General features: G+C 38.5%; 3 protein-coding genes and 1 non-coding gene across 8 annotated transcripts in view; 3 read left to right on the plus strand and 1 right to left on the minus strand.

Annotated features, from left to right (window-relative positions):
- The window catches only part of hectd3 (HECT domain containing 3), a 17449-nt gene extending 15135 nt beyond the window's left edge, over positions 1–2314 (plus strand). For all 3 annotated transcript variants that reach the window (XM_060888660.1, XM_060888662.1, XM_060888661.1), the window contains exons 17-21: positions 1–77; positions 214–288; positions 419–500; positions 1281–1352; positions 1486–2314. The exon at positions 1–77 is cut by the window's left edge and continues 53 nt beyond it. In XM_060888660.1, coding sequence (XP_060744643.1) covers positions 1–77; positions 214–288; positions 419–500; positions 1281–1352; positions 1486–1570 — 391 coding nt within the window. In that variant the 3' untranslated portion in view covers positions 1571–2314. The remainder of the gene's footprint in view (positions 78–213; positions 289–418; positions 501–1280; positions 1353–1485) is intronic.
- Positions 2315–3508: 1194 nt separating this feature from the next.
- Positions 3509–11551, minus strand: LOC132858357 (caspase-8-like). 3 transcript variants are annotated; one of them, XM_060888663.1, is made up of 8 exons: positions 11412–11550; positions 11086–11169; positions 9485–9616; positions 8827–9110; positions 8717–8742; positions 5436–5535; positions 4676–5183; positions 3509–4334 (listed from the first exon to the last, which is right to left on the minus strand). In XM_060888663.1, the coding sequence occupies exons 3-8, from the start codon at positions 9523–9525 to the stop codon at positions 4190–4192; spliced, it is 1104 nt and encodes a 367-aa protein (XP_060744646.1). In that variant the 5' UTR covers positions 9526–9616; positions 11086–11169; positions 11412–11550; the 3' UTR covers positions 3509–4189. The 3 variants fall into 3 exon arrangements, with proteins under 3 accessions (XP_060744646.1, XP_060744647.1, XP_060744648.1); XM_060888664.1 differs by lacking the exon at positions 9485–9616 and having other exon boundaries at positions 11412–11547; XM_060888665.1 differs by lacking the exons at positions 9485–9616; positions 11086–11169 and having other exon boundaries at positions 11412–11551.
- A 5570-nt stretch (positions 11552–17121) lies between these two features.
- On the plus strand, positions 17122–21094 carry rps8a (ribosomal protein S8a). Its single transcript, XM_060888512.1, has 6 exons — positions 17122–17226; positions 18053–18159; positions 19047–19146; positions 19825–20000; positions 20604–20733; positions 20939–21094. The coding sequence occupies exons 1-6, from the start codon at positions 17223–17225 to the stop codon at positions 21046–21048; spliced, it is 627 nt and encodes a 208-aa protein (XP_060744495.1). The 5' UTR covers positions 17122–17222; the 3' UTR covers positions 21049–21094.
- Positions 18865–18971, plus strand: LOC132858607 (small nucleolar RNA SNORD46). Its single transcript, XR_009649642.1, has one exon. It is a non-coding gene; the product is annotated as a small nucleolar RNA SNORD46 (small nucleolar RNA).
- Positions 21095–21402: the final 308 nt, after the last annotated feature.

A 21402-nucleotide genomic window follows, 5' to 3' on the forward strand; every position in this document is an offset into this window, starting at 1 on the left:
TCTTCTGACATGGCAGGAAGTGGAGAAGAAAGTGTGTGGAGATCCAGAGATCTCTGTGGAAGCCCTTAAACGCCTGAGTGAGTCACTGCTCTGTTCTATCACATTAGTCTGTTACCAATCCTGTAAAAATCATTCATTTATATTTAATCTGACTGTGAGGTGTTTGGAATAGTGACAGTGTTTGTAGTAACGATGGTGTTCGCTCTCTCTCAGCTCGTTATGAGGATCTGGAACAGAATGATGTCAGAGTGCAGCACCTGTGGGAGGCGCTGACCAACTTCACTAATGGTCAGTAACACACACACACAGATGAGTGTTAGGTGTGTGTTACAGGTTTTTGTCAGGTGTCTAACAGTGCAGCACTCTGAACTTTCTGTATGACTCAACCTGAACAATGTGACTTGTGTTTATTTGTCAGAGGACCGCAGCAGATTCCTGAGGTTTGTGACCGGCCGAAGTCGTCTTCCTGCACCCATCTACATCTTCCCTGATAAACAAGGGTAACTGTCTGTCTGTATTTGTGTGTGTCTGTGTGTGTGTCTTTCTGTGTGTGTGTGTCTGTGTGTGTGTGTGTCTGTGTCTGTCTGTGTGTCTGTCTGTGTGTATGTCTGTCTGTGTGTCTGTGTGTGTGTGTCTTTCTGTGTGTGTGTGTGTGTCTGTCTTTGTGTCTGTCTGTCTGTGTGTCTGTCTGTCTGTCTGTATGTGTGTGTGTGTGTGTGTGTGTGTGTGTCTGTGTGTCTTTCTGTGTGTGTGTGTGTGTGGCTTTCTGTGTGTGTGGCTTTCTGTGTGTGTGTGGCTTTCTGTGTGTGTGTGGCTTTCTGTGTGTGTGTGGCTTTCTGTGTGTGTGTGGCTTTCTGTGTGTGTGTGGCTTTCTGTGTGTGTGTGGCTTTCTGTGTGTGTGTGGCTTTCTGTGTGTGTGTGGCTTTCTGTGTGTGTGTGGCTTTCTGTGTGTGTGTGGCTTTCTGTGTGTGTGTGGCTTTCTGTGTGTGTGTGGCTTTCTGTGTGTGCGTGGCTTTCTGTGTGTGCGTGGCTTTCTGTGTGTGTGTGGCTTTCTGTCTGTGTGGCTTTCTGTCTGTGTGTGTGTGTCTGTCTGTGTGTGTGTGTCTGTCTGTGTGTGTGTGTCTTTCTGTGTGTGTCTTTCTGTGTGTGTGTGTCTTTCTGTGTGTGTGTCTTTCTGTGTGTGTCTTTCTGTGTGTGTGTGTGTGTGTGTGTGTGTGTGTGTGTGTGTGTGTTTGTTCCCTTGCTTCACTTTAATGTGTTTATTGTGTTCTTTTACCCAGATCTGAAACCACAGATGCTCTCCCTCAGTCCTCTACGTGTTCCAGCACACTTTATTTACCAAAATACCCGAGGTGACTTTTATCCCTCTCTATTTAACATGCACATTATTACCTGGATTTATGGTTTTGATCTAGTTTAAAGGTTGTAATTTATTTTCTTAAACTCTGTGTGTGTGTGTGTGTGTGTGTGTGTGTGTGTTCACAGTGCCAAGGTGTGTGAGGAGAAACTTCGCTATGCTGCGTATAACTGTGTGGCCATCGACACAGACATGAGTCCATGGGAAGAGTGACTGATACACACCACATTCTTCATCAGAATCTGTAACACACAGCTGGACACAGCTGGACACACCTGGACACACCTGGACGCAGCTGGACACAGCTCAACTGCCCCATATAAACAAAATAAAACCCATTAAAAATGATTGCAGTTTATTCTGCAGTGATGCACAGTGATCTCACGTGTCCTCTTACCTTTGTTTCAGTTTTCTTTTCACTAAATCTGTCAGAAATCAAAGTTTTTTGGGATTCTCCATAGTGATTTGCCATTCTTTGTCACCATGACAACATATAACATTTTAACGTTCTCTGAGTTTAATATCAATCTGTCGCTTTTCCACTTTTCCTTCAGACTCACTGTATCACTGACTGTCATCTTTCACATCAGTCGTATCGTCTCATCAGAGTCTTTATTTTATAGTAAAAGTCATAACCAGCTGAACGAACCACACGATGAGACATTAATCAGCTGTAAAGATTTAAATTGTCCTGTAGTGTTCAGTTTGCCTCCATGTGCACACCTGAAAACATGGATCTTATCTGCTGAGAGGTGAACAGCATTGTGGGTAATGTGTAAAAGTTTTAAACTGCAAAAATAAAATGTACTTTTTGAATTTCACTGTAAAATTAATGTTGGATGTCACTAAAATGTCACATGGTTTAATAATAATAATAATAATAATACATGTGCAAGTTGTTTCCACATGTAATCATGAAATACATTAAATCTGCAGATTTCTGAGTTTCTTCTTTGAGCTTGAAGTCATTTACACTGACGTACGTGTCCCTTAGTGACATGTTTTCGGATTGTGTAGGAAACCCTTCTGCTCTCCCACTAAGGAATGTGTCCTAGTTTGTACGGGTTAGTCTGAAAACACAAGATCAACTATCAGAGTTGGTCTTAACTTGAACGCAGGTGTCCTTTGAAGTCCCTCGGTCTTCTAACAAAGGCTCCTCTCCAAGGTCTTCTACTTAATCTATTGTTTGAATCTTTAGATGAAGGAGTCAGACTTAGGTGAAACACTCAGAGTGATACACACAGAGTATCACATGCACTAAGGCTGTTTATAATAGAATGCACACACAATGTGATTCAAGACAAACTTTTATACATTCTGTGTCATTACGGTTGTCGGTTGTGGCCCCCTTGGGTTTTCTCGACAAACATTTCTCAATGGCGACCCTCAGAGTGCTACTAATGTTTTTTCCTTATCTTCAAGGTTAACACTTCTATATGTGGTTATATGGTTACAGTTAACTCGCTGCAACTGCCAGGCTGTGATTATATGTGACTGAAGCTTTCTCTCACCGCCGAATTCGACAGCAAACATTAAACACTTCGCGTGCAGATTTCTCCCAGTGAATACAGTGGGCTTTTAAGCTTTCACTAAAAGATACAGCTTTCATCTAAGTTTACAGTCAAATATTAATCTTATCAGTTCTATTACAGGAGAATACATGATTATAAAAAAGTGTAGCATTTCAGAATTCTTTTGAACATCTGAAAAGAAAACAATAAAACAGGATGCATTATAATCTTCTTTCCTTTTGGAATCTTCTTCCAGCTGTCTAGGTACAGCGTCTGATCCCTCAGTGTCTTCTTCATCATCCACTGATTTCTTCATTCCTCAAGCTTCGTTTTCTTTATTTTATTCAACAGTTGTTTTATTTCTTCTGCTGCTTTTTCAATTCTCTTTTATGCTTCTCTTTTCTCCTAGCACTACGTTTACTGGTATTTGTAGCCTTAATCTTTTCTTTTCTATGGGAATATGAGAGCAGGGTTTTGAAGTTGAATAGCATTGATAAGGTTTATCTAATGAGCATGAAGTTACCTGTTCATTTCCTTCCTCATCCATTCTACCCACCATTCTTACAACAAGCTGTTGTTTATTGTCACTGTCGAGTCCCACAGTGTGAAACATCTCGTGTCTGATGGATCACGAAGCGTCTACATTTATTCAGTTCAGTTTTATTTCTGACATTTTAACAGTGAACAATGTCACACCGAAGCTTCACAGAAATACAGAATAAAAATGATAAACATTTAAAATGTTTCATTCTAAAAAAAAGAAGTCATTTGTGCTTCACTTTATTATGTGTAATTTAATAGTTATTGTACTTTCCTGAGATTAGGCCTCATTTCTCATACAGATTTAATGACAGGAGAATTTACACACGTTTGTTTCCTTTCCCTTGAGTCTGTATATTTGTGTAAGACTAATGTTAGGTTTGACTTGATTTATACAACAATGTTGATATTAATGGCATGAACAAAGTATATATTAAACGTTTAAGAATGAAAGAATGCAAGCCAACATAAATCCATAAAGACAAATAAGATCAATCATTAAAATAAGAAGTGTTTGTGTTTGATGGAGTTTTGTGGGTGTGGACTAGGGCACGTGAGCTGCAGTGTGTCTCGTAACCTACAGAAGAAAACAAGATGGTTTCTTAAACTACTAGAATTTCAGGAGAATTGATTATTGGTGCAAACTTTTACACACAGCTTTCCTACAGGACTGAGAAATGAGGCCCATTATTGTTGTAGATTTCTGTTGTGGTGTTTTTATCATCAGCTGTAAAGAGGTGGTCATGTTGGAAGGTTCTGCTGCGTTGGTTATAAACATGTTCTACTGCGGCACACGGAACACCAGCTTCTTTCTCAGGGTGACCTTTTGCACTGGCATCTGTTTGGCGTCGTTATTCATGTGTCTTCCAGCTTTTCGACTGACTTCATCATTGACCTTCAGAAGGATGGATTGGATGTCTTCACCCCTGAGGAACAACAGCAATAGACAAAGAATGTTAGTGTCAGGATGACACTCTCACTACAGCACACGAGACGTGACGAGTCTCTGCTCATCATCACGGTCTAATTGTCAGGATGATGTCTGGACATCAAGTGAACACGACTGCAGAGGTTCAGCTCACATTGAACTGCTGAGTTACTTCATATTTCAGGAAGTGATTCAAGATAAACTGCTGGATAAAAGTGTTAAAACAACTGCCCAGTAATTAGCTGTGGTGTAAATTAGGACAGGTGTGTGTTCACTTTAAAACCTGACTTTATTTCTACCCCCTGTACAACATTTTTACTTTACTGAGTCCCTTCTTACCTCTCACAGCACATTTTTAACTGTTCACACAAACACTGGATAAACCAGGAACCAGAAGACTGCCTAAATGAGAAGAAGCCTTTAACAGTGGACCGAGCCACCAGGACGTCAGCCCCAGCTGGGATGGTGATCTGCACAGCATCAGCTTCTAATTCTTCTCCTTCTTCTTCTGCTTTCTCCTCCACATGGCCATCTGACTGGACTTTAACCTGTTGATGGTACTGCTCTCCACGGCAGGCCTGGATGAAGAACACTTTGGGCTTATTGATGAGACTGGGGCAGAAGGTTCCGTTAAAAGGGTCGAAGATATCAGATCCTCGGACGAACTTTCGGTCTGTTCCTTGAACCCCGTCAGAGTCGCCATGGCTGAGGATGCAGCACACGAAGCAGTCACCTTCGTGATTGTGTCTGCTGTATTTCCTGAGGATGTCCTTCATCTGTTCTGCGGTTTGGTCCCTGTTCACCTCTACCGAGAAGCCCAGCCATTCAAACACCTTTTTGAGAGACTCTGATAGAGAAACATGAGAAAAGAATTGTTAGAGTCTGTTCTCACAGGACTGATCAGGGGCTGATGGACATTTCCCTGTCCCACCACCAGAGGCCATCTGGTGTGACTGGTTATGTTGTTGTTTATTTTTGTTTATTTGTTTTGGTTTCCGTCAAATAAAATTAATCTGAATGAATTTTAAGTGAATTAGTAAAGCAATGAGTAAAGACGGACTGCACTGACACTCTGAAGGTATAAATCTAATAAATCTACCTTCATCTTTCTCAGATCCCCGACGAGGTTGATCAAACTTCATGTTGTTGATGATCAGGCACACACCACGAGGCATGCTGGACATTTTATACTCTCCAGTCTGAAACACATTTTAATTACATATCTCATATACATATTTATACACATAACTGCTTTTACTATAATGTTATAAAAGGCTACAAACAGAGTGCTTTAATACTACAGTAGGTTATTAAGTGTCTAGAACTGTTTTGGTCTATTTAATCAAACCATATTTTAAAGCTCACTCTGGTTGACTGCAGATATGCGTCTCAAACCCATCTCTGTATTCACCTCTTACCATCACTGGCGCTCTTGTCTACAGAGCAGAGGTCACATGTCACATGTAACCTCATCTACCCTCCTCTGTTGTGTGAGTCTCAAACAGGAAGGAAAGCTGATTTTATCTCGGCTTTAGGTTCCTACCACTCCTTTAACTTTCCAGCACTAAGTGAGACCTGGATATCCCCACAGAACACTGCTACACCAGCTGTCTATCCTCTTCTTCACTCACCATGAGAAACGGGCAGGGGTGGTGGTACAGGGCTACTGTTGTCAAGGAGATGGTGTTTCACACCCCTCCTCTTGTCTCTTTTATCTCTTTTGTATTCCATGCCATTTCAGTCACATCTCCAATCAGCCTTCATCACTGTGATCTACCGCCCTCCTGGTCCCCTAGGAGATTTCCTGGAAGAAGTTTACACACTGCTCAGTGATTTCTCTTCTGGCAGCAACCCCTCTGACAGTGCTTGGTCACTTAAACCTCCCATCTGACAAGCTTCAATCTTCTTCCCTCCTGACTCTTCTCGGCTCATTCGCTCTGACGATCAACAGCTACCTCCGCACACACAAATTAGGAAATGTCCTGGACTCAGCCACAGACACTTTCCTCTGCTCTCTTTCCTCAACCATGGACCTTCTCTGCCTTCTGTCCACTAAATGCAAGAAAACGTATTGTTCTTCTCCTTGGCTTTCAGATGTGTTGTGTAACAATCGAAGAAAGCTAAGATCATCTAAGAGAAAGTGGAAGAAATCACAATTTGTTGCAGATTACTGTAAACTCCTAGCCAAGTTCTCTTCAGACGTGACTTCTGCCAAGACTTCCTTCTACAAGGACAAGCACACGGCACACGACCCTTGTAAGCTCCACACCATCTTCTCTTCTCTACTCAATCCCTTGGATTCACCTGCTTCATCCTCCCAGACTTTGAAGCTTGCTCGCTTGGTTACCCCTGTACATTTCACAGTATGGATTTCCCCACTCCTTCGTTGTCGCATTTCTCAACTGTAGCAGCAGATTTTACATCTCACCCAGTCTTGCCAATCCTCCCACCTGTATACACTCCCTTCCACTATGCTCCAGACCTTCTGCCCTTCATCACCACAATCATCAATGTATCCCTAACATCTGGTCAAGTAACAAACTTCCTTCAAGAGAGCAAGGGTTATTCCCATCCTGAAGAAACCTGCTCTGGATCCATCAGACATCAGTAACTACAGACCGGTGTCACTTCTCTCGTTTCTTTCAAAAATTCTTGAACACATTGTCTATAATCATCTGTCTGTCTATCTCACACAGAACAACCTCCAAGATCCCAACAGTCTGGCTTTAAAGCAGCTCATTCCACAGAGACAGCCCTTTTGGATGTCTCTGAGAAACTACATGCTGCTAGATCAGCCAAACTGTCATCCGTCCTTATCCTCCTTGACCTTTCAGCAGCGTTTGATACGGTCAACCACAAGACTCTCTTGTCCACCCTCAGGAGTCTTGGGATTTGCGGATCAGCTTGGGAATGGTTCACTTCCTACCTGGAAGGATGCTCATATCAAGTAACATGGAGGGGAGCGACATCTGCTCCACACAGACTCTCCACTGGTGTCCCACAGAGCTCAGTACTTGGTCCTCTTCTTTTCTCCCTGTATACTCACTCTCTTGGTGAAGTTATTTCCTCACATGGGTTCTCTTACCACTGCTATGGTGATGATACACAACATATCTTCTCTTTCCCACCCTCAGATACCACAGCTTCTGATCAGATCTCAGCATGTCTGGCAGAAATTTCATCATGGATGACGGCTCATCAGTTGAAGCTCAATCCCAGAAAAACTCATCCCAGGTCATGATCTTGCAATATCCCTGCATAATGTTGTAATCTCCTTCTCTACAACATCAGAAGGATTCAGTCATTTTTCCCCACACAGGCTGCTCAGGTACTTGTTCAGTCTCTTGTCATGTCAACACTGGACTACTGCAGCTCACTCTATCAGGTCTACATATTAACACAATTCATTCATTCATTCATTTTCTACCGTTTATCCGAACTATTCTCGGGTCACGGGGAGCCTGTGCGTATCTCAGGCGTCATTGGGCAGCAAGGCAGGATACACCCTGGACGGAGTGCCAAACCATCGCAGGGCACACAATTTAGAGATGCCAATCAACCTACCATGCATGTCTTTGGACCGGGGGAGGAAACCGGAGTACCCGGAGGAAACCCCCGAGGCACGGGGAGAACATGCAAACTCCACACACACAAGGCGGAAGCGGGAATCGAACACCCAACCCTGGAGGCGTGAGGCGAACGTGCTAACCACTAAGCCACCGTGACCCCTGAACACAATTCATGTCTTCAACCTGCCTAAGTTCTCACACCACCACACTGCTGTGTTCCTCCACTGGATCCTGTAGCTGAACACATCAGATTTAAACACTGATTCTTGCCAAATTCCCTCTTACCTCAAAGCCCTCATCACTCCTCACACTGCACCTCACACCCTCAGATCTACAGCACTGAACCACTGGTCCCACCATCTCTCAGGGTAAGAAGTAAGTATACAAGAAGACTCTTTTTGAAAATTACAAAATTAAAAAAAAACACAACAACTTTGAACAGAGTTTTAGCCTCATGGTATCTTACGTCTGTAACCTAGTGACCCAGAGTTAATGTATTCAATAATAGAGACTTAAGCACTTTTGTACGTCGCTCTGGATAAGAGAGTGTCACATGCTGTAAATGTGAATGTACAAACACACACTTTATGACAGTAGGTTCATTTCCTTTTCACTCTTCAGGTCTAAGTTCTCCTGAATTGAGGTGCACATTTCTGTTAACATCCTAATTGTGGAGTGGAACTGCAGGTATGGAGACATGAAGTTTAAAACAGTGAGAATTTTTTAGAGCAGAAAATAAATCAGACTTGACTCTGACTGTACAGAACCGTAGATAAACACAGCATGAACTACGTGTCTGTATTATAATGACCTCTTCTGGGACTGGGACTGCAGTTTCTGTAAAGAGAACAACAGAAGAACAGACTCATTAACAACTGTCTCTAAAACACAGATACATCTGTATGTTTCATGTAAAATTACTTGAATCAGGTGTGAAGAGCTTCTTCAGCTGAGGGAAATCCTTCTGAACCTCTTCTTCCTCCAGCAGCTTCAGGAATTTACGGCACGTCTCGTCACCTTTGTTCGTCAGGATATCCAGAAGGTTAATGATGATCTTCTCTTGAGTGTGGTTGGGATGGTTAAGGTTCTTGTAGTCACGCATGGTGATGATTTCCTTGCTCTGAACGTACTGTAAACAGATGCTGGCATCGGTGGACAGAGTGTCGATCAGAAAGACCTTGTTCTTACGCACGCTCTCCATGACTCTAAGACAGAAATTAGAATGAAATAGCATGACATGAAAAAGCTGTTTCAGGTAAGCAGTAAACTGTTCACATGTCCTGGTCACTGGGGTTGTAGCATCATGGATGTTCTACACATTATGTGTGTTCTTCTATCCTGTTTACTCAGAAATGTGCAGAAAAATGTTCCTTTAATTAGCTTTTGATAATAAAGATGAAGGGGATATGTTTTGTATCTTACTAGGATACACTATATGGCCAAAAGTATGTGCCCCCTGAACATCACACCCATACATGTTTCTTCTTCAAACTGTAGCTACAAATTCTGTAGCACTCAGTTGTACAGAATGTCTCCGTCTACTGTAGCTTTACAGCTTCACTTCACTAAGAGTACAAACCTGGGTTGATGGCAGCAGTGGGCAGGTCTTGGGTCTTGCATACCCAAAGTTTTTTATTGTTTGTTTTAGTCAATGGGAAAAATAACAGACCTCTTAGGACTTCAGTAATTATCACTAAAGCCAGTGAAGACACTACAGTCATGATGAGAGAGAGAGAGAGAGAAAGAGAGAGCAAGAGAGAAAGAGAGAGAGAGAGAGAGAGAGAGAGAGAGAGAGAGAGAGAGAGAGAGAGAGAGAGAGAAAGAAAGAAAGTTCATAGTATCATACTGTAGCAATTTAGAAGATCAATACAAAAATTCACTCAGGTCATTACAGAGAAATATTAAAAACAAAAAAACAAAAAAACCCATTATATTATAACATTATATATACTTTATAATGCAATTATTTTTATCCCACATATACTTAGAGTCTGCAGACTGATATCGAAAACCAGTGTTGTATAAAGTAGTAGAAAACAATACTTGAGTAAAAGTACAAGTATCGTGCTAGAAAAAGACTTTAGTAGAAGTGAAAGTCACCTTTTAGAATATTACTCAAGTAAAAGTCTTAAAGTATCTGATATTTACTGTACTTAAGGATCAAAAGTCATTTTCTGATATTTAATGTACTTAAGTATTTGAAGTAAAAGTAAAAAGTAAAATTTCAGTGATTTTCAGTAGACATAAGAGACACTTCATCCGGTAGGAAGAATCTTTCATTCCAATGTACAGAAACATTTCTTGCAAATACGGCCACGTGTGTAACGTTATCTTCTTCACCCTGTTCACCGACTTCACCACTATCGTCAGGGTGGTCGTCTACGACAGAGGAGGCTAAACCGCGGCTCTTTGCCCGGTTTCGTGCGGTTCTTACGTTCATATCGAAGTTTGTGTGTCTTTTTATTGTGTGTGTTCACTTCGCTTGAGTTAAATATTTCGTCAAACGCGCATGTGAGTGGGATGAAAATACCTCAAAGTTTCCCAGTAGGATCAAGATCATTTGAGTAAACAATTTGTGTCAAGTTCGCTCTCAAAATGGCAGGAAAAAAGGTGATGATCATGTGTGCCCATGTGTGCCCATGTGTATGATGTGGCTCATTGTGGCTCAGGTTCAGTTGTGCTTCCGCCTCCTTTTGGTAACATTACGCTGAAATAGTGCGTGCGGAGCTGCGTAATGTAATAGGAGCAGTGATTCACTAAACCTCCCTTAATGCAGTCGCAATTTTATTATTTTTTTAATTTTGTTTTTATTTTATTTTATCTTGTAGTAACGAGTAACGAAGATGCTTAGTGGAAATATAGCGGAGTAAAAGTATACATTTTATCCCGGAAATGTAGTGAAGTAAAAGTGAAAGTTGACATAAATTTAAATAAAAGTAAAAGTAAAGTACAGATACGTGACATTTCTACTTAAGTACAACATTGCATTACATTACAACACTGTCGAAAATGAGTAAAATCTAATAATTACATAATATTATTATTATCTTATTTGTCATCAGTGATTAGTGCTACAACATCTATATAAATTAATTCATGGAAATTTAAAGAATAAATGTGTAAAAGCAGTAAATGTTTAATATATATTTAAAAAACTTGTTAAATCTCAGAGTTTCTTACCTTCAGTGTGTTTGTACACTAAACTAAAGCTGCTGCTGACCGTCAGCGTCACAAAGCGTCTCATCAACTGAACTGAAAGTGTTCCTGGTTTGTAATGAACACCAGAAGTTCAGGGAACGTTTATTACTCAATAGTTGTGCGGTGGTTTGTGAACATTTCTGTAAATTATTAATTCACTCTGCTGTCATTTCTGATGCTACAATCTAACATTATTACTCTAATAGAAATAACTAATACACAGGATTTAGGGGAAAAACATTGTTTACTTTTATTAACTTTGTCTAAAACCTCAATAAGACTCATTAAAGAACTGATCATTAACTTACCGACAGATTCCTAGATTCAGATCAATGTGTTTTCAAGAAGAGATTTCTGAAAACTAATGCCTCTGTACATGTTTGTGTGTGTGTGTGCGTGTCTGTGTGTTGGTGGGTGTGTGTGTGTGTGTGTGTGTGTGTGTAGATGTGTGTGTGTGTGTAGGTGAGTGTGTGTGTAGGTGTGTGTGTGTGTGTATGTGTAGGTGAGTGTGTGTGCGTGTCTGTGCGTGTCTGTGTGTATTTGTGTGTGTCAGAGGCAAAGACTATGAGAGGAAGCAAAGAGCTAAAATAGACAAACAACAAGCTAGACGATTAACAGGAACAAAACAGTCAAACCTGAAAACAAAAGAAAGTCCAGAAACAAAAACAGAAGAGGCTTCAGAGAAGCACGATACAAGGCAAAAGCACAGAGCTGTCAGGGAACATAAAACTGAAGTAGTAACAATATACAAGAGTCAAGTAGTTTTTATTATCACTTACACCATATATATGTGACACAGTACACAGTGACATGACACAACGTTCCTCCAGGACCAGGGAGCTACACAGAACATCACAGACATAAGGACTGAAGTCAGTTAGTCCTACACACATAAAGTGTATCTGTACAACCTGGTGTACACAGTGTGAGACACAAGACAAGAAGACGGTGTGAGACACAAGACAAGAAGACGGTGTGAGACACAAGACAAGAAGACGGTGTGAGACACAAGACAAGAAGACAGTGTGAAACACAAGACAAGAAGAAGGTGTGTGACACAAGACAAGAAGACAATGTGAGACACAAGACAAGAAGACATTACAGGACAAAAGACAAGAAGACAGGCTAAAAAAATGATACTAAGACAAGAGATAATGAAATCAAATAGAATTAAACAATATAATAATACACAAAGAGAGAAAAAAATGACTAAAGCACTAAAACATGCAATAATAAGAACAAATGTAGGATTAAACCAAATTAAAATGATAGGGAAACTATAGATATGCCATAGAAAACAGATATGTTTTTAAAAGGGACATAAAGATGGACAGAGAGGTGATAATCTTAACTCTATGGGCAAATCTTTCCAAAGCTGAGGCCCAATCAGTGACAAAGCTCGATCTCCTCTACGCCTAAGTCTTGAGAAGAGAACAATGAGGAGGTTCTGGTTGCCTGATCTTAGGCTTCTGGAAGGAGAGTAAGGATGTAATAATGCAGATAAATGAATACGCTGTAAAAAAATCAGCGCTGTTAACTCACTTTAATATTATAAGTTAGGTGGACAAATTTTTGAGCACAGTGTTGAGTTTACTCATAAAAAAGATGTAACTATGTTTACTACTATTTTGTCCATTGAAAATATAAAATTAAGTTGGGAAAACGTAATATTTTGATTTCTTAATTCAAGCATTTCACTTCATGTCATTGCACATGCACAGTCTGTTTCCATAGCATTTTGCACAGGGTTTCCCCTCATCAACTGCATTTTAGAAGGGGCTGGATGTTCTCTGGTTCAGGTAGAGAACATCCTTCCTTTTAGTTTTATTACACAAATGCTTACCGTATAATGTAAAGTTGTGTTTTTGAAAGGCTGGTTTAAGGAATGTAATGATATTTTCCAATGAGCTCAGACAGCTAACGTGCTTCATTTGAAGATCATGTTCAGATCACTTTGTAAAATATGAATGAAATGTAACAAAATACACGATTTTATTGTGTAAGTTATAGTTATTACAATAGACAGGTTTGGACTGCAGTGTAAGCATCACAGATTTGCCCACAGAAGCAGAGAGGTCCTCTTGTTACACTATCAACCGTGATCCTGGCAGCATCCTTGCTTGTGTACTGACTGCATCTGCACTTTTAAAACTTTAGGTGTGTTAAAAACACATTCGACAAGATCACACAAACACACTGCAGTTACTGACCACTTTTATTTTTCATGTGAATTATGTGATTTCAAAGATGTTTGTCAGCCATCCCAGATTTTAAACCATCTCAGAAATCATTTGAGGAGACATGACACAGTCAATTGTCCTTTTAAAGGTTGTGAGCTGACAACAAAAGTCCTTTCAACTTTTAGTAGCCACATATCTCAGAAGCATAAATCTGAAGGTTTTGAAGATTTTCGCTCTTCTGTTACATTGCAAACTGGTTGTTTGTGAAGCAATAAGACAGGGTCAGAAGAGTCAGGAGATTTTATGCAGAATCTGCAGTGAAATGTTACTGATGTCACTGTTCCTGCAGTTCCTTCTGAACATGAAACAAACGTGTATTTAGAGCCTGTAGAGTAAAGAGCTCTAGAGAACAAACTTGCATCATTGATCCTTTACATGCAGACAATTTTGCATGTTTCAAAATGTGCAATTCAGGAGATATTAAGTTGGATGTGTGATATTGGTTCGTTGTCTAGGTACACAGCAAAACAGAATACCTGTGTCATTTTGTGAGTGATCTAGGAGAATGTTGTGATCTTTTATAAAACTGTTTTTATCTGCAGTTAAACGCAGAATGTAAGACAGATCAACACCAACACATCTAGTAACAGACTAGTCGCAGCAGTTCCTTCCAACTCACACACATACTGTACCACAGGGGGAACGAGATCAAACGATAGTTTCTCAGAGTCGCGAGACTTTAAACACCTGTGTAATTATCCTACCCACCCTCTTAAAGCGAAAGTACTCTCATTCCAGTCACATTAAATACATTTTTTTATTCATTGTGTTTGCTGTCTTAGATCCATAAACTGAACGTCGTCAGTTATCAAAGCGATCGTGAAAAGATCTGATCAAAAAAAGCAGAAGTACAGACTTCATTACTGCACACGAGCCTACGTATGAGTCTGATGACTGCAGGGGCCTGATACGAGTACGAGTCTGATGACTGCAGGGGCCACGTGCGGCGACCATCTTGTGTACACAGACATAAGAAGACAGATCAGCCTTCACACAGTAGCTGGAGAGGAATTCTCTTACACAACACACCTGTACACACCTCTGAATGTTTAAACACAAAGTGAGGGGAAATACAATAAATATGAGTTGTAGAATCTGTATTTTATGTGACTTGATTCATGCTGTGATTTGTACAAAAATTTGATTTTAAATATGTCTGAAATGGTGTTTTGTTTATTCTCATTTAAAAATAAATCCTAAAGACGTTATATGTTGACCGTTGTTTAGTCGCCAAAACATCTTTTAGAATTTGAGCTGATTCAAAGATTCGATTCAAATAAACAACTAAAGGACATATAATTAAAATCTCATCAGAGAAATCAGTCAGATGGTTCTGAGATGAGAGAGAACATGTTCTTTATTTTTGTTTATCTCTATAACTATATTACATTAATCATGTTTGACTAAACATCGTTTTATAAATTCTTTATTTTCTTACATTTAGATAAAACACATAAGTTAGAGTTTAATCTGAATCATGACCCTAATGCATGATGGTGATGTCTGATTGTCTGGACGCTCTTTTATTTCCCATTTCATAGGAACAATGAAATTTAAAATTGTTGCCATTTAAATATTAAACTAAAGAAATAAATGTTTTACAATGATTCTGTGTTTCTGGGCTGTAATTTAACTTTATCATAGCTCATCTATAATAAACAACAAACAAGTAAACTAATAAAAATGTGTGATTATATAATCTACAATAATATAACACAATGAGACAAATTAGCAGATTGGTTGTAAAAAAAATAGAGAATTTTTCCAAATAATCTGAATTTTTTTCCATGCAAATTCCTCTATGAAGTAAAAACCTTTTGACTTAAATGTGACAGTTTTAATGTTTATGTTAATGTTAATGTTTAATGTTAATGTTAATATTTAATGTTAATGTTTAATGTTAATGTTAATGTTTATAATGTTAATGTTTAATGTTAATGTTTAATGTTTGTAATGTTAATGTTTAATGTTTATAATGTTAATGTTTAATGTTAATGTTAATGTTTAATGTTATGGTTTTTGTTTATAATGTTAATGTTAATAATGTTAATGTTCATAATGTTAATGTTTATAATGTTAATGTTAATAATGTTAATGTTTACAATGTTTATAATGTTTATAATGTTTATAATGTTAATGTTAATAATGTTAATGTTTACAATGTTAATGTTTATAATGTTTATAATGTTAATGTTAATGTTTATAATATTAATGTTAATAATGTTAATGTTAATAATGTTAATGTTTATAATGTTAATGTTTATAATGTTTAATGTTAATGTTTGATGTTATGGTTATTGTTTATAATGTTACTAATATTAATGTTAATGTTTAATGTTTATAATGTTAATGTTTATAATGTTAATAATGTTTAATGTTTATAATGTTTATAATGTTAATGTTAATAATGTTAATGTTAAGTCCAGGGTGTATCCTGCCTTGATGCCCGATGACGCCTGAGATAGGCACAGGCTCCCCGTGACCCGAGGTAGTTCGGATAAGCGGTAGAAGATGAATGAGAGAGAGAGAGTGTTAATGTTAATAATGTTAATGTTTATAATGTTAATGTTTATAATGTTAATAATGTTTAATGTTTATAATGTTTAATGTTAATGTTATTGTTGTTTATAATGTTAAAGTTTATAATGTTAATGTTAATAATGTTAATGTTTAATGTTTATAATGCTAATGTTTATAATGTTAATGTTTAATGTTAATGTACAATGTTATAGTTGTTTATAACGTTAAAGTTTATAATGTTAATGTTAATAATGTTAAAGTTTATAATGTTAATGTTAATAATGTTAATGTTTAATGTTTATAATGCTAATGTTTATAATGTTAATGTTTATAATGTTAATGTTTATAATGTTAATAATGTTTAATGTTTATAATGTTTAATGTTAATGTTATTGTTGTTTATAATGTTAAAGTTTATAATGTTAATGTTAATAATGTTAATGTTTACTGTTTATAATGCTAATGTTTATAATGTTAATGTTTAATGTTAATGTACAATGTTATAGTTGTTTATAACGTTAAAGTTTATAATGTTAATGTTAATAATGTTAAAGTTTATAATGTTAATGTTAATAATGTTTAATGTTTATAATGTTTATAATGTTAATGTTAATAATGTTAATGTTTATAATGTTAATGTTTATAATGTTAATAATGTTTAATGTTTATAATGTTAATGTTTAATGTTAATGTACAATGTTATAGTTGTTTATAACGTTAAAGTTTATAATGTTAATGTTAATAATGTTAAAGTTTATAATGTTAATGTTAATAATGTTTAATGTTTATAATGTTTATAATGTTAATGTTAATAATGTTAATGTTTATAATGTTAATGTTTATAATGTTAATAATGTTTAATGTTTATAATGTTAATGTTTAATGTTAATGTACAATGTTATAGTTGTTTATAACGTTAAAGTTTATAATGTTAATGTTAATAATGTTAAAGTTTATAATGTTAATGTTAATAATGTTTAATGTTTATAATGTTTATAATGTTAATGTTAATAATGTTAATGTTTATAATGTTAATAATGTTTATAATGTTAATAATGTTTAATGTTAATAATGTTTAATGTTAATGTTATTGTTGTTTATAATGTTAATGTTAATAATGTTAATGTTTATAATGTTAATAATGTTTATAATGTTAATAATGTTTAATGTTAATGTTATTGTTGTTTATAATGTTAATGTTAATAATGTTAATAATAATGTTAATGTAACACACAACACAACAGGTCAGTATGATGAACTCGTGTCTTCTCTCCGAATCTCGCGGCATCTCGCGATAAGTGGACGCTTGAAACGCGCCCATGATGCTTTGCGGTCCCTCTTTCTAGCCGGCGCCTGAGAATGGGTACGTGTTTATCCTGCTGCTGCTGAGGGGAATCCGGTGTCATCTGTGTGGTTAAAGTCCATATTTAACTGTAATATCACCTACAGAGTGTTTAATAGACTCAGGACGACGGCTTCGGTCCTGTATTATGTTTATGTGTGTTTTATATTTAGTGATGATTTTAAAGAGAAACCGACACAAGATGGCGGCGCTGTGTGTGTGTGTGTGTGTGTGTGTGTGTGTGTGTGTGTGTAGCAGCACGCTGTGTGTCTACACGCTGTGTGTCTACACGCCGTGTTCTCGTCTCTCACTGCTGTTTATTCTGTTGTTTAGACTCTCAGGAGCAGTAAACAGTGTACATTGTGTTTATTTACTCTGGTCTAGTTTAAACGTCCTGTTTGTTGTGAGGTGACCGAACATGTCCACAGGCCTGGGGCTAGTTAGCCGATTAGCTTCGTGAGGCGCTGAAGAGACTTTTACTGATGTTTGGGTTAATATCATCGTCCTGTGTTGTGTACAACATGTTCGGTGTTAATTACTGTTATATTAATAATAATCACCTAATGTTGGTCTTAAAGTAAATGTGCTGATCCCAGACCAGGTGGCAGTGTGTAAGTGTCAGTGTGTAATAGTGTATAGTCGTGTAATAGTGTATTATGGTGTAATAGTGTGTAATAATGTATAATAGTGATTACTCGAGTGTGTGATGAGTTTATTGCTGAGTCTGACTGCCACATGCTGAGACTCACCTTGGAGAACTGAACACTCGAGTGTGAGACTGAACCTTTAATCTGCTCCTCATCATTTCAGCACTAACTTGTGACTTTTATTTGTATTTATATTAAAGGTATCTCAAGGGACAACTGGCACAAACGCCGTAAGACCGGCGGCAAGCGAAAACCTGTCCACAAGAAGAGGAAGTATGAGCTGGGACGACCTCCATCAAACACAAAGGTACTGATCTGATGTAGCTGAGATCTCTGAAGGAGCTTTGTCAGTTGTGGAGGTCTGCCTGACCCTGTGGAAGGTTCTGAGCCTACACAGCAGGTTCTGAGCCTACACAGCAGGTTCTGAGCCTACACAGCAGGTTCTGAGCCTACACAGCAGGTTCTGAGCCTACACAGCAGGTTCTGAGCCTACACAGCAGGTTCTGAGCCTACACAGCAGGTTCTGAGCCTACACAGCAGGTTCTGAGCCTACACAGCAGGTTCTGAGCCTACACAGCAGGTTCTGAGCCTACACAGTATACTGAATTTCTGTGGTTAAGTGAGTTAAACTCGTCAGCGTCAGAACATGTTGTGGATTCATTTAGTGCTAGAAGATGTGAAGTCTGATTCAGTTGTGATGGTGAACACTGCTGTGACGCTCTGTAAGAAACTTTACTGAAGAACTTGTTTTATCAGATGAATGTAATGCAGAGTAAAAACACCTGATCTGTGTTAGAGTTCAGCTCTGAGTTCATCACAAATAAACTGATTGGCTCATTTATAGCGTCAGTTTTCAGACTGTTCTGTAGCTGAAAGTCTACACACTTTCTACACACTTACACTGAGAGTAAATCCACTGTAAAGCTCCTTAATTGTATCATAAATAATGTTGTAAACTTGGTTCCGTATTGTTAATTGTGACTACTGTTGTCATGGTGATCAGCATGGTGTCCATGTGAGTGATGTAAACACGTCCTTAGGTGGGTCTGTATCTGACCGTTTTGGTCAGAGCTTTGGACCTTCCGATGTTAGGATTGGTCATAGTTACGCTGACACATGGACATGATGATGGTGGTGTTAGTGATGTGGTTATTGTGATGTCGTTAACGATGTCTTACGTTTATTCTGTTCCAGCTTGGCCCAAAGCGCATCCACACAGTGAGGGTTCGTGGTGGGAATAAGAAATACCGTGCACTCCGTCTGGATGTGGGCAACTTCTCCTGGGGCTCAGAGTGTAAGTGTGTGTGTGGGTGTCACTGTACAGCAGTTACATCATCGTTCAGTGTCCATTCAGGTCTTTTCCATGATGATACCATGTCCAGTTCTGCTACTGAGTGCATGTGAGTGACACTTATGTTCCAACTCTGATGAAAAGACCTGAGATCAAATCCTCTGGACGTTCAGTACTAAAGCTCAGTAATGAGTTCTCTCTTAATCAGGCACTATTTACATAATCAAACCTATGTAAATAAGTTTTTCCTCAAATTTATCAGGAAGCTCAGCTCGAACCCCGGGTCCACCTACCTACTGCATCTGGGCCCCTGAGCAAGGCCCTTAACCTTCAGTTACTCAGTTGTGTGAAAGTGCTATAAATGTAAGTGGCTCTGGATAAAAGATCACTGGGCAAATGCAGTACATGAGTTTATTAGAATTAGACTGGAACCTTTATGTGTAATGTGGAATCAGTTCATGTTTAAATACTGTATAGAAATGACTCTGTATAGTTAGTATAGTACTCTATTATATTTACTCTTGTAACTGATTTGAAATGTCATAATTTAAGGACACCAATGAAGTCGGTTTATCATGACTTGTTTGTTTGAGGTACATTAATGTTAGTTAGGTTTAGTTTAGTGTGTGTGTAAAAGGGCTGATTACATCAGGTGTGGTGTTTGTGTGTTGGTGATTGTAGGCTGCACCCGTAAGACCAGGATCATCGATGTGGTCTACAATGCCTCCAACAATGAGCTGGTCAGGACCAAAACCCTGGTGAAGAACTGTGTGATCCTGGTGGACAGCGCCCCCTTCAGGCAGTGGTACGAGTCTCACTATGCCCTGCCTCTGGGACGCAAGAAGGGAGCCAAACTGGTAGGTTTCACTGTTTTATATATTAAACACACAACCCTCTATTCTGTGACACCAGTTCTGTTCTTTAGTGTGTGTGTGTGATTAAACATCTAAGTGTTAGGTTCAGTTACATTTTTAGGTACATCATTAACATAAATATCACAAGTGGAGTTTTATTCTCTATAAAAACAGAAGATTAACAGCTGTTCATTCACTAATCCAGTTACTGAATTACATTGGACAGTGAGTGGTGGAGCTGGGAGCGATTCTGCCCCCTAGTGACATCACACACTAAATAAAACATTCATTTATCAGCCTTAAACATCTAAAACCTGCTTCAGCTCAGATGAGATTATAGTTACTTGTAGGTGCAGATCTACACCGTAGTTTGTGTGGATGAGGTCAATGCTGTAAAGGGGGGGGGGGGGGGTGTAGTTGGAGTGTTACATGGTCTTTCTGTGATGAGATTGGTGTCCAGTTCTGCTCCTGAGTCACAATGATGTAGTCAAACACTCTGAGAAAGACTGAAGGTCAGATTAGATGCTGAATGAGGTTCAGTGGAACATCTCCCAGATATCTAATACCAAACCTAGTCATATTGTTACACACTGCTTTCTCCTACAGACCCCTGAGGAGGAGGACATCCTGAACAAGAAGAGATCGAAGAAGGTGCAGAAGAAGTTTGACAAGCGCAGAAAGAACAGCAAGATCAGTCCTCTGTTGGACGAGCAGTTCCAGCAGGGCAAGCTGCTCGGTGAGGCTCACACTAATCCCACACCTTCACGTCTTATTTCCCACAATGCAACTCATGATGAAATTATAACCAGTTCTGCTACTGAGACCACAGTGATGAACTCTTACCACTTTCTGACTAGAACGTCCATCAGAAATCCACACTGCACTTCTGTACACATCACTAACCCAGGACCGTTTGTCCTGTCTTTTTTTTTTTTTCCCAGCATGCCTTTCTTCCAGGCCGGGACAGTGTGGTAGAGCTGATGGCTACGTTCTGGAGGGAAAGGAGCTGGAGTTCTACCTGAGGAAGATCAAGGCCAAGAAAGGCAAATAAATGTACAGCTGTTTGATACGACGCCATTAAACTGAAACCCACCCACTGTGTTTGTTTGTCTCTTTATTAGAACATGCTGTGATCAGGTCTCAGGTGTAGCTCCACTTTGTCATGACAAGCTGATGGCGTGACTGATGGTAAACCTTAATGTTTACTATGGGGCTCATTTCCTGCTGTAAAGCTTTCACTTCCTGTCCGAGTGAAGGGTGAATGTTTTAATCTCGTGTTCCTCAACACGTAACAGGAGTTAAACAGGTTTATTACACACTGAAAGTCTGATCTACAGCTTTAGATTTCAATGCAAGTTTATTTATGTAGCGCTTTTTACAGTCGACGTCGTCTCAAAGCAGCTTT

This window comes from Tachysurus vachellii, chromosome 15 (genome assembly GCF_030014155.1).
Source record: "Tachysurus vachellii isolate PV-2020 chromosome 15, HZAU_Pvac_v1, whole genome shotgun sequence".
Taxonomy (NCBI): Eukaryota; Metazoa; Chordata; class Actinopteri; order Siluriformes; family Bagridae; genus Tachysurus; species Tachysurus vachellii.

Excerpts from the sequence above, each read along its gene's own strand:
- LOC132858357 (XM_060888663.1), bottom strand. The coding sequence starts at position 9,525 with ATGCAAGACCCAAGACCTGCCCACTGCTGCCATCAACCCAG. Across the intron at positions 8,743-8,826 it reads GCTCTTCACACCTGATTCAA|AAACTGCAGTCCCAGTCCCA; the intron begins GTAATTTTACAT and ends TTCTCTTTACAG. Across the intron at positions 4,335-4,675 it reads TTAAAAATGTGCTGTGAGAG|GGGTGAAGACATCCAATCCA; the intron begins GTAAGAAGGGAC and ends GTTGTTCCTCAG.
- rps8a (XM_060888512.1), top strand. Across the intron at positions 18,160-19,046 it reads GACCTCCATCAAACACAAAG|CTTGGCCCAAAGCGCATCCA; the intron begins GTACTGATCTGA and ends ATTCTGTTCCAG. Across the intron at positions 19,147-19,824 it reads CTTCTCCTGGGGCTCAGAGT|GCTGCACCCGTAAGACCAGG; the intron begins GTAAGTGTGTGT and ends TGGTGATTGTAG.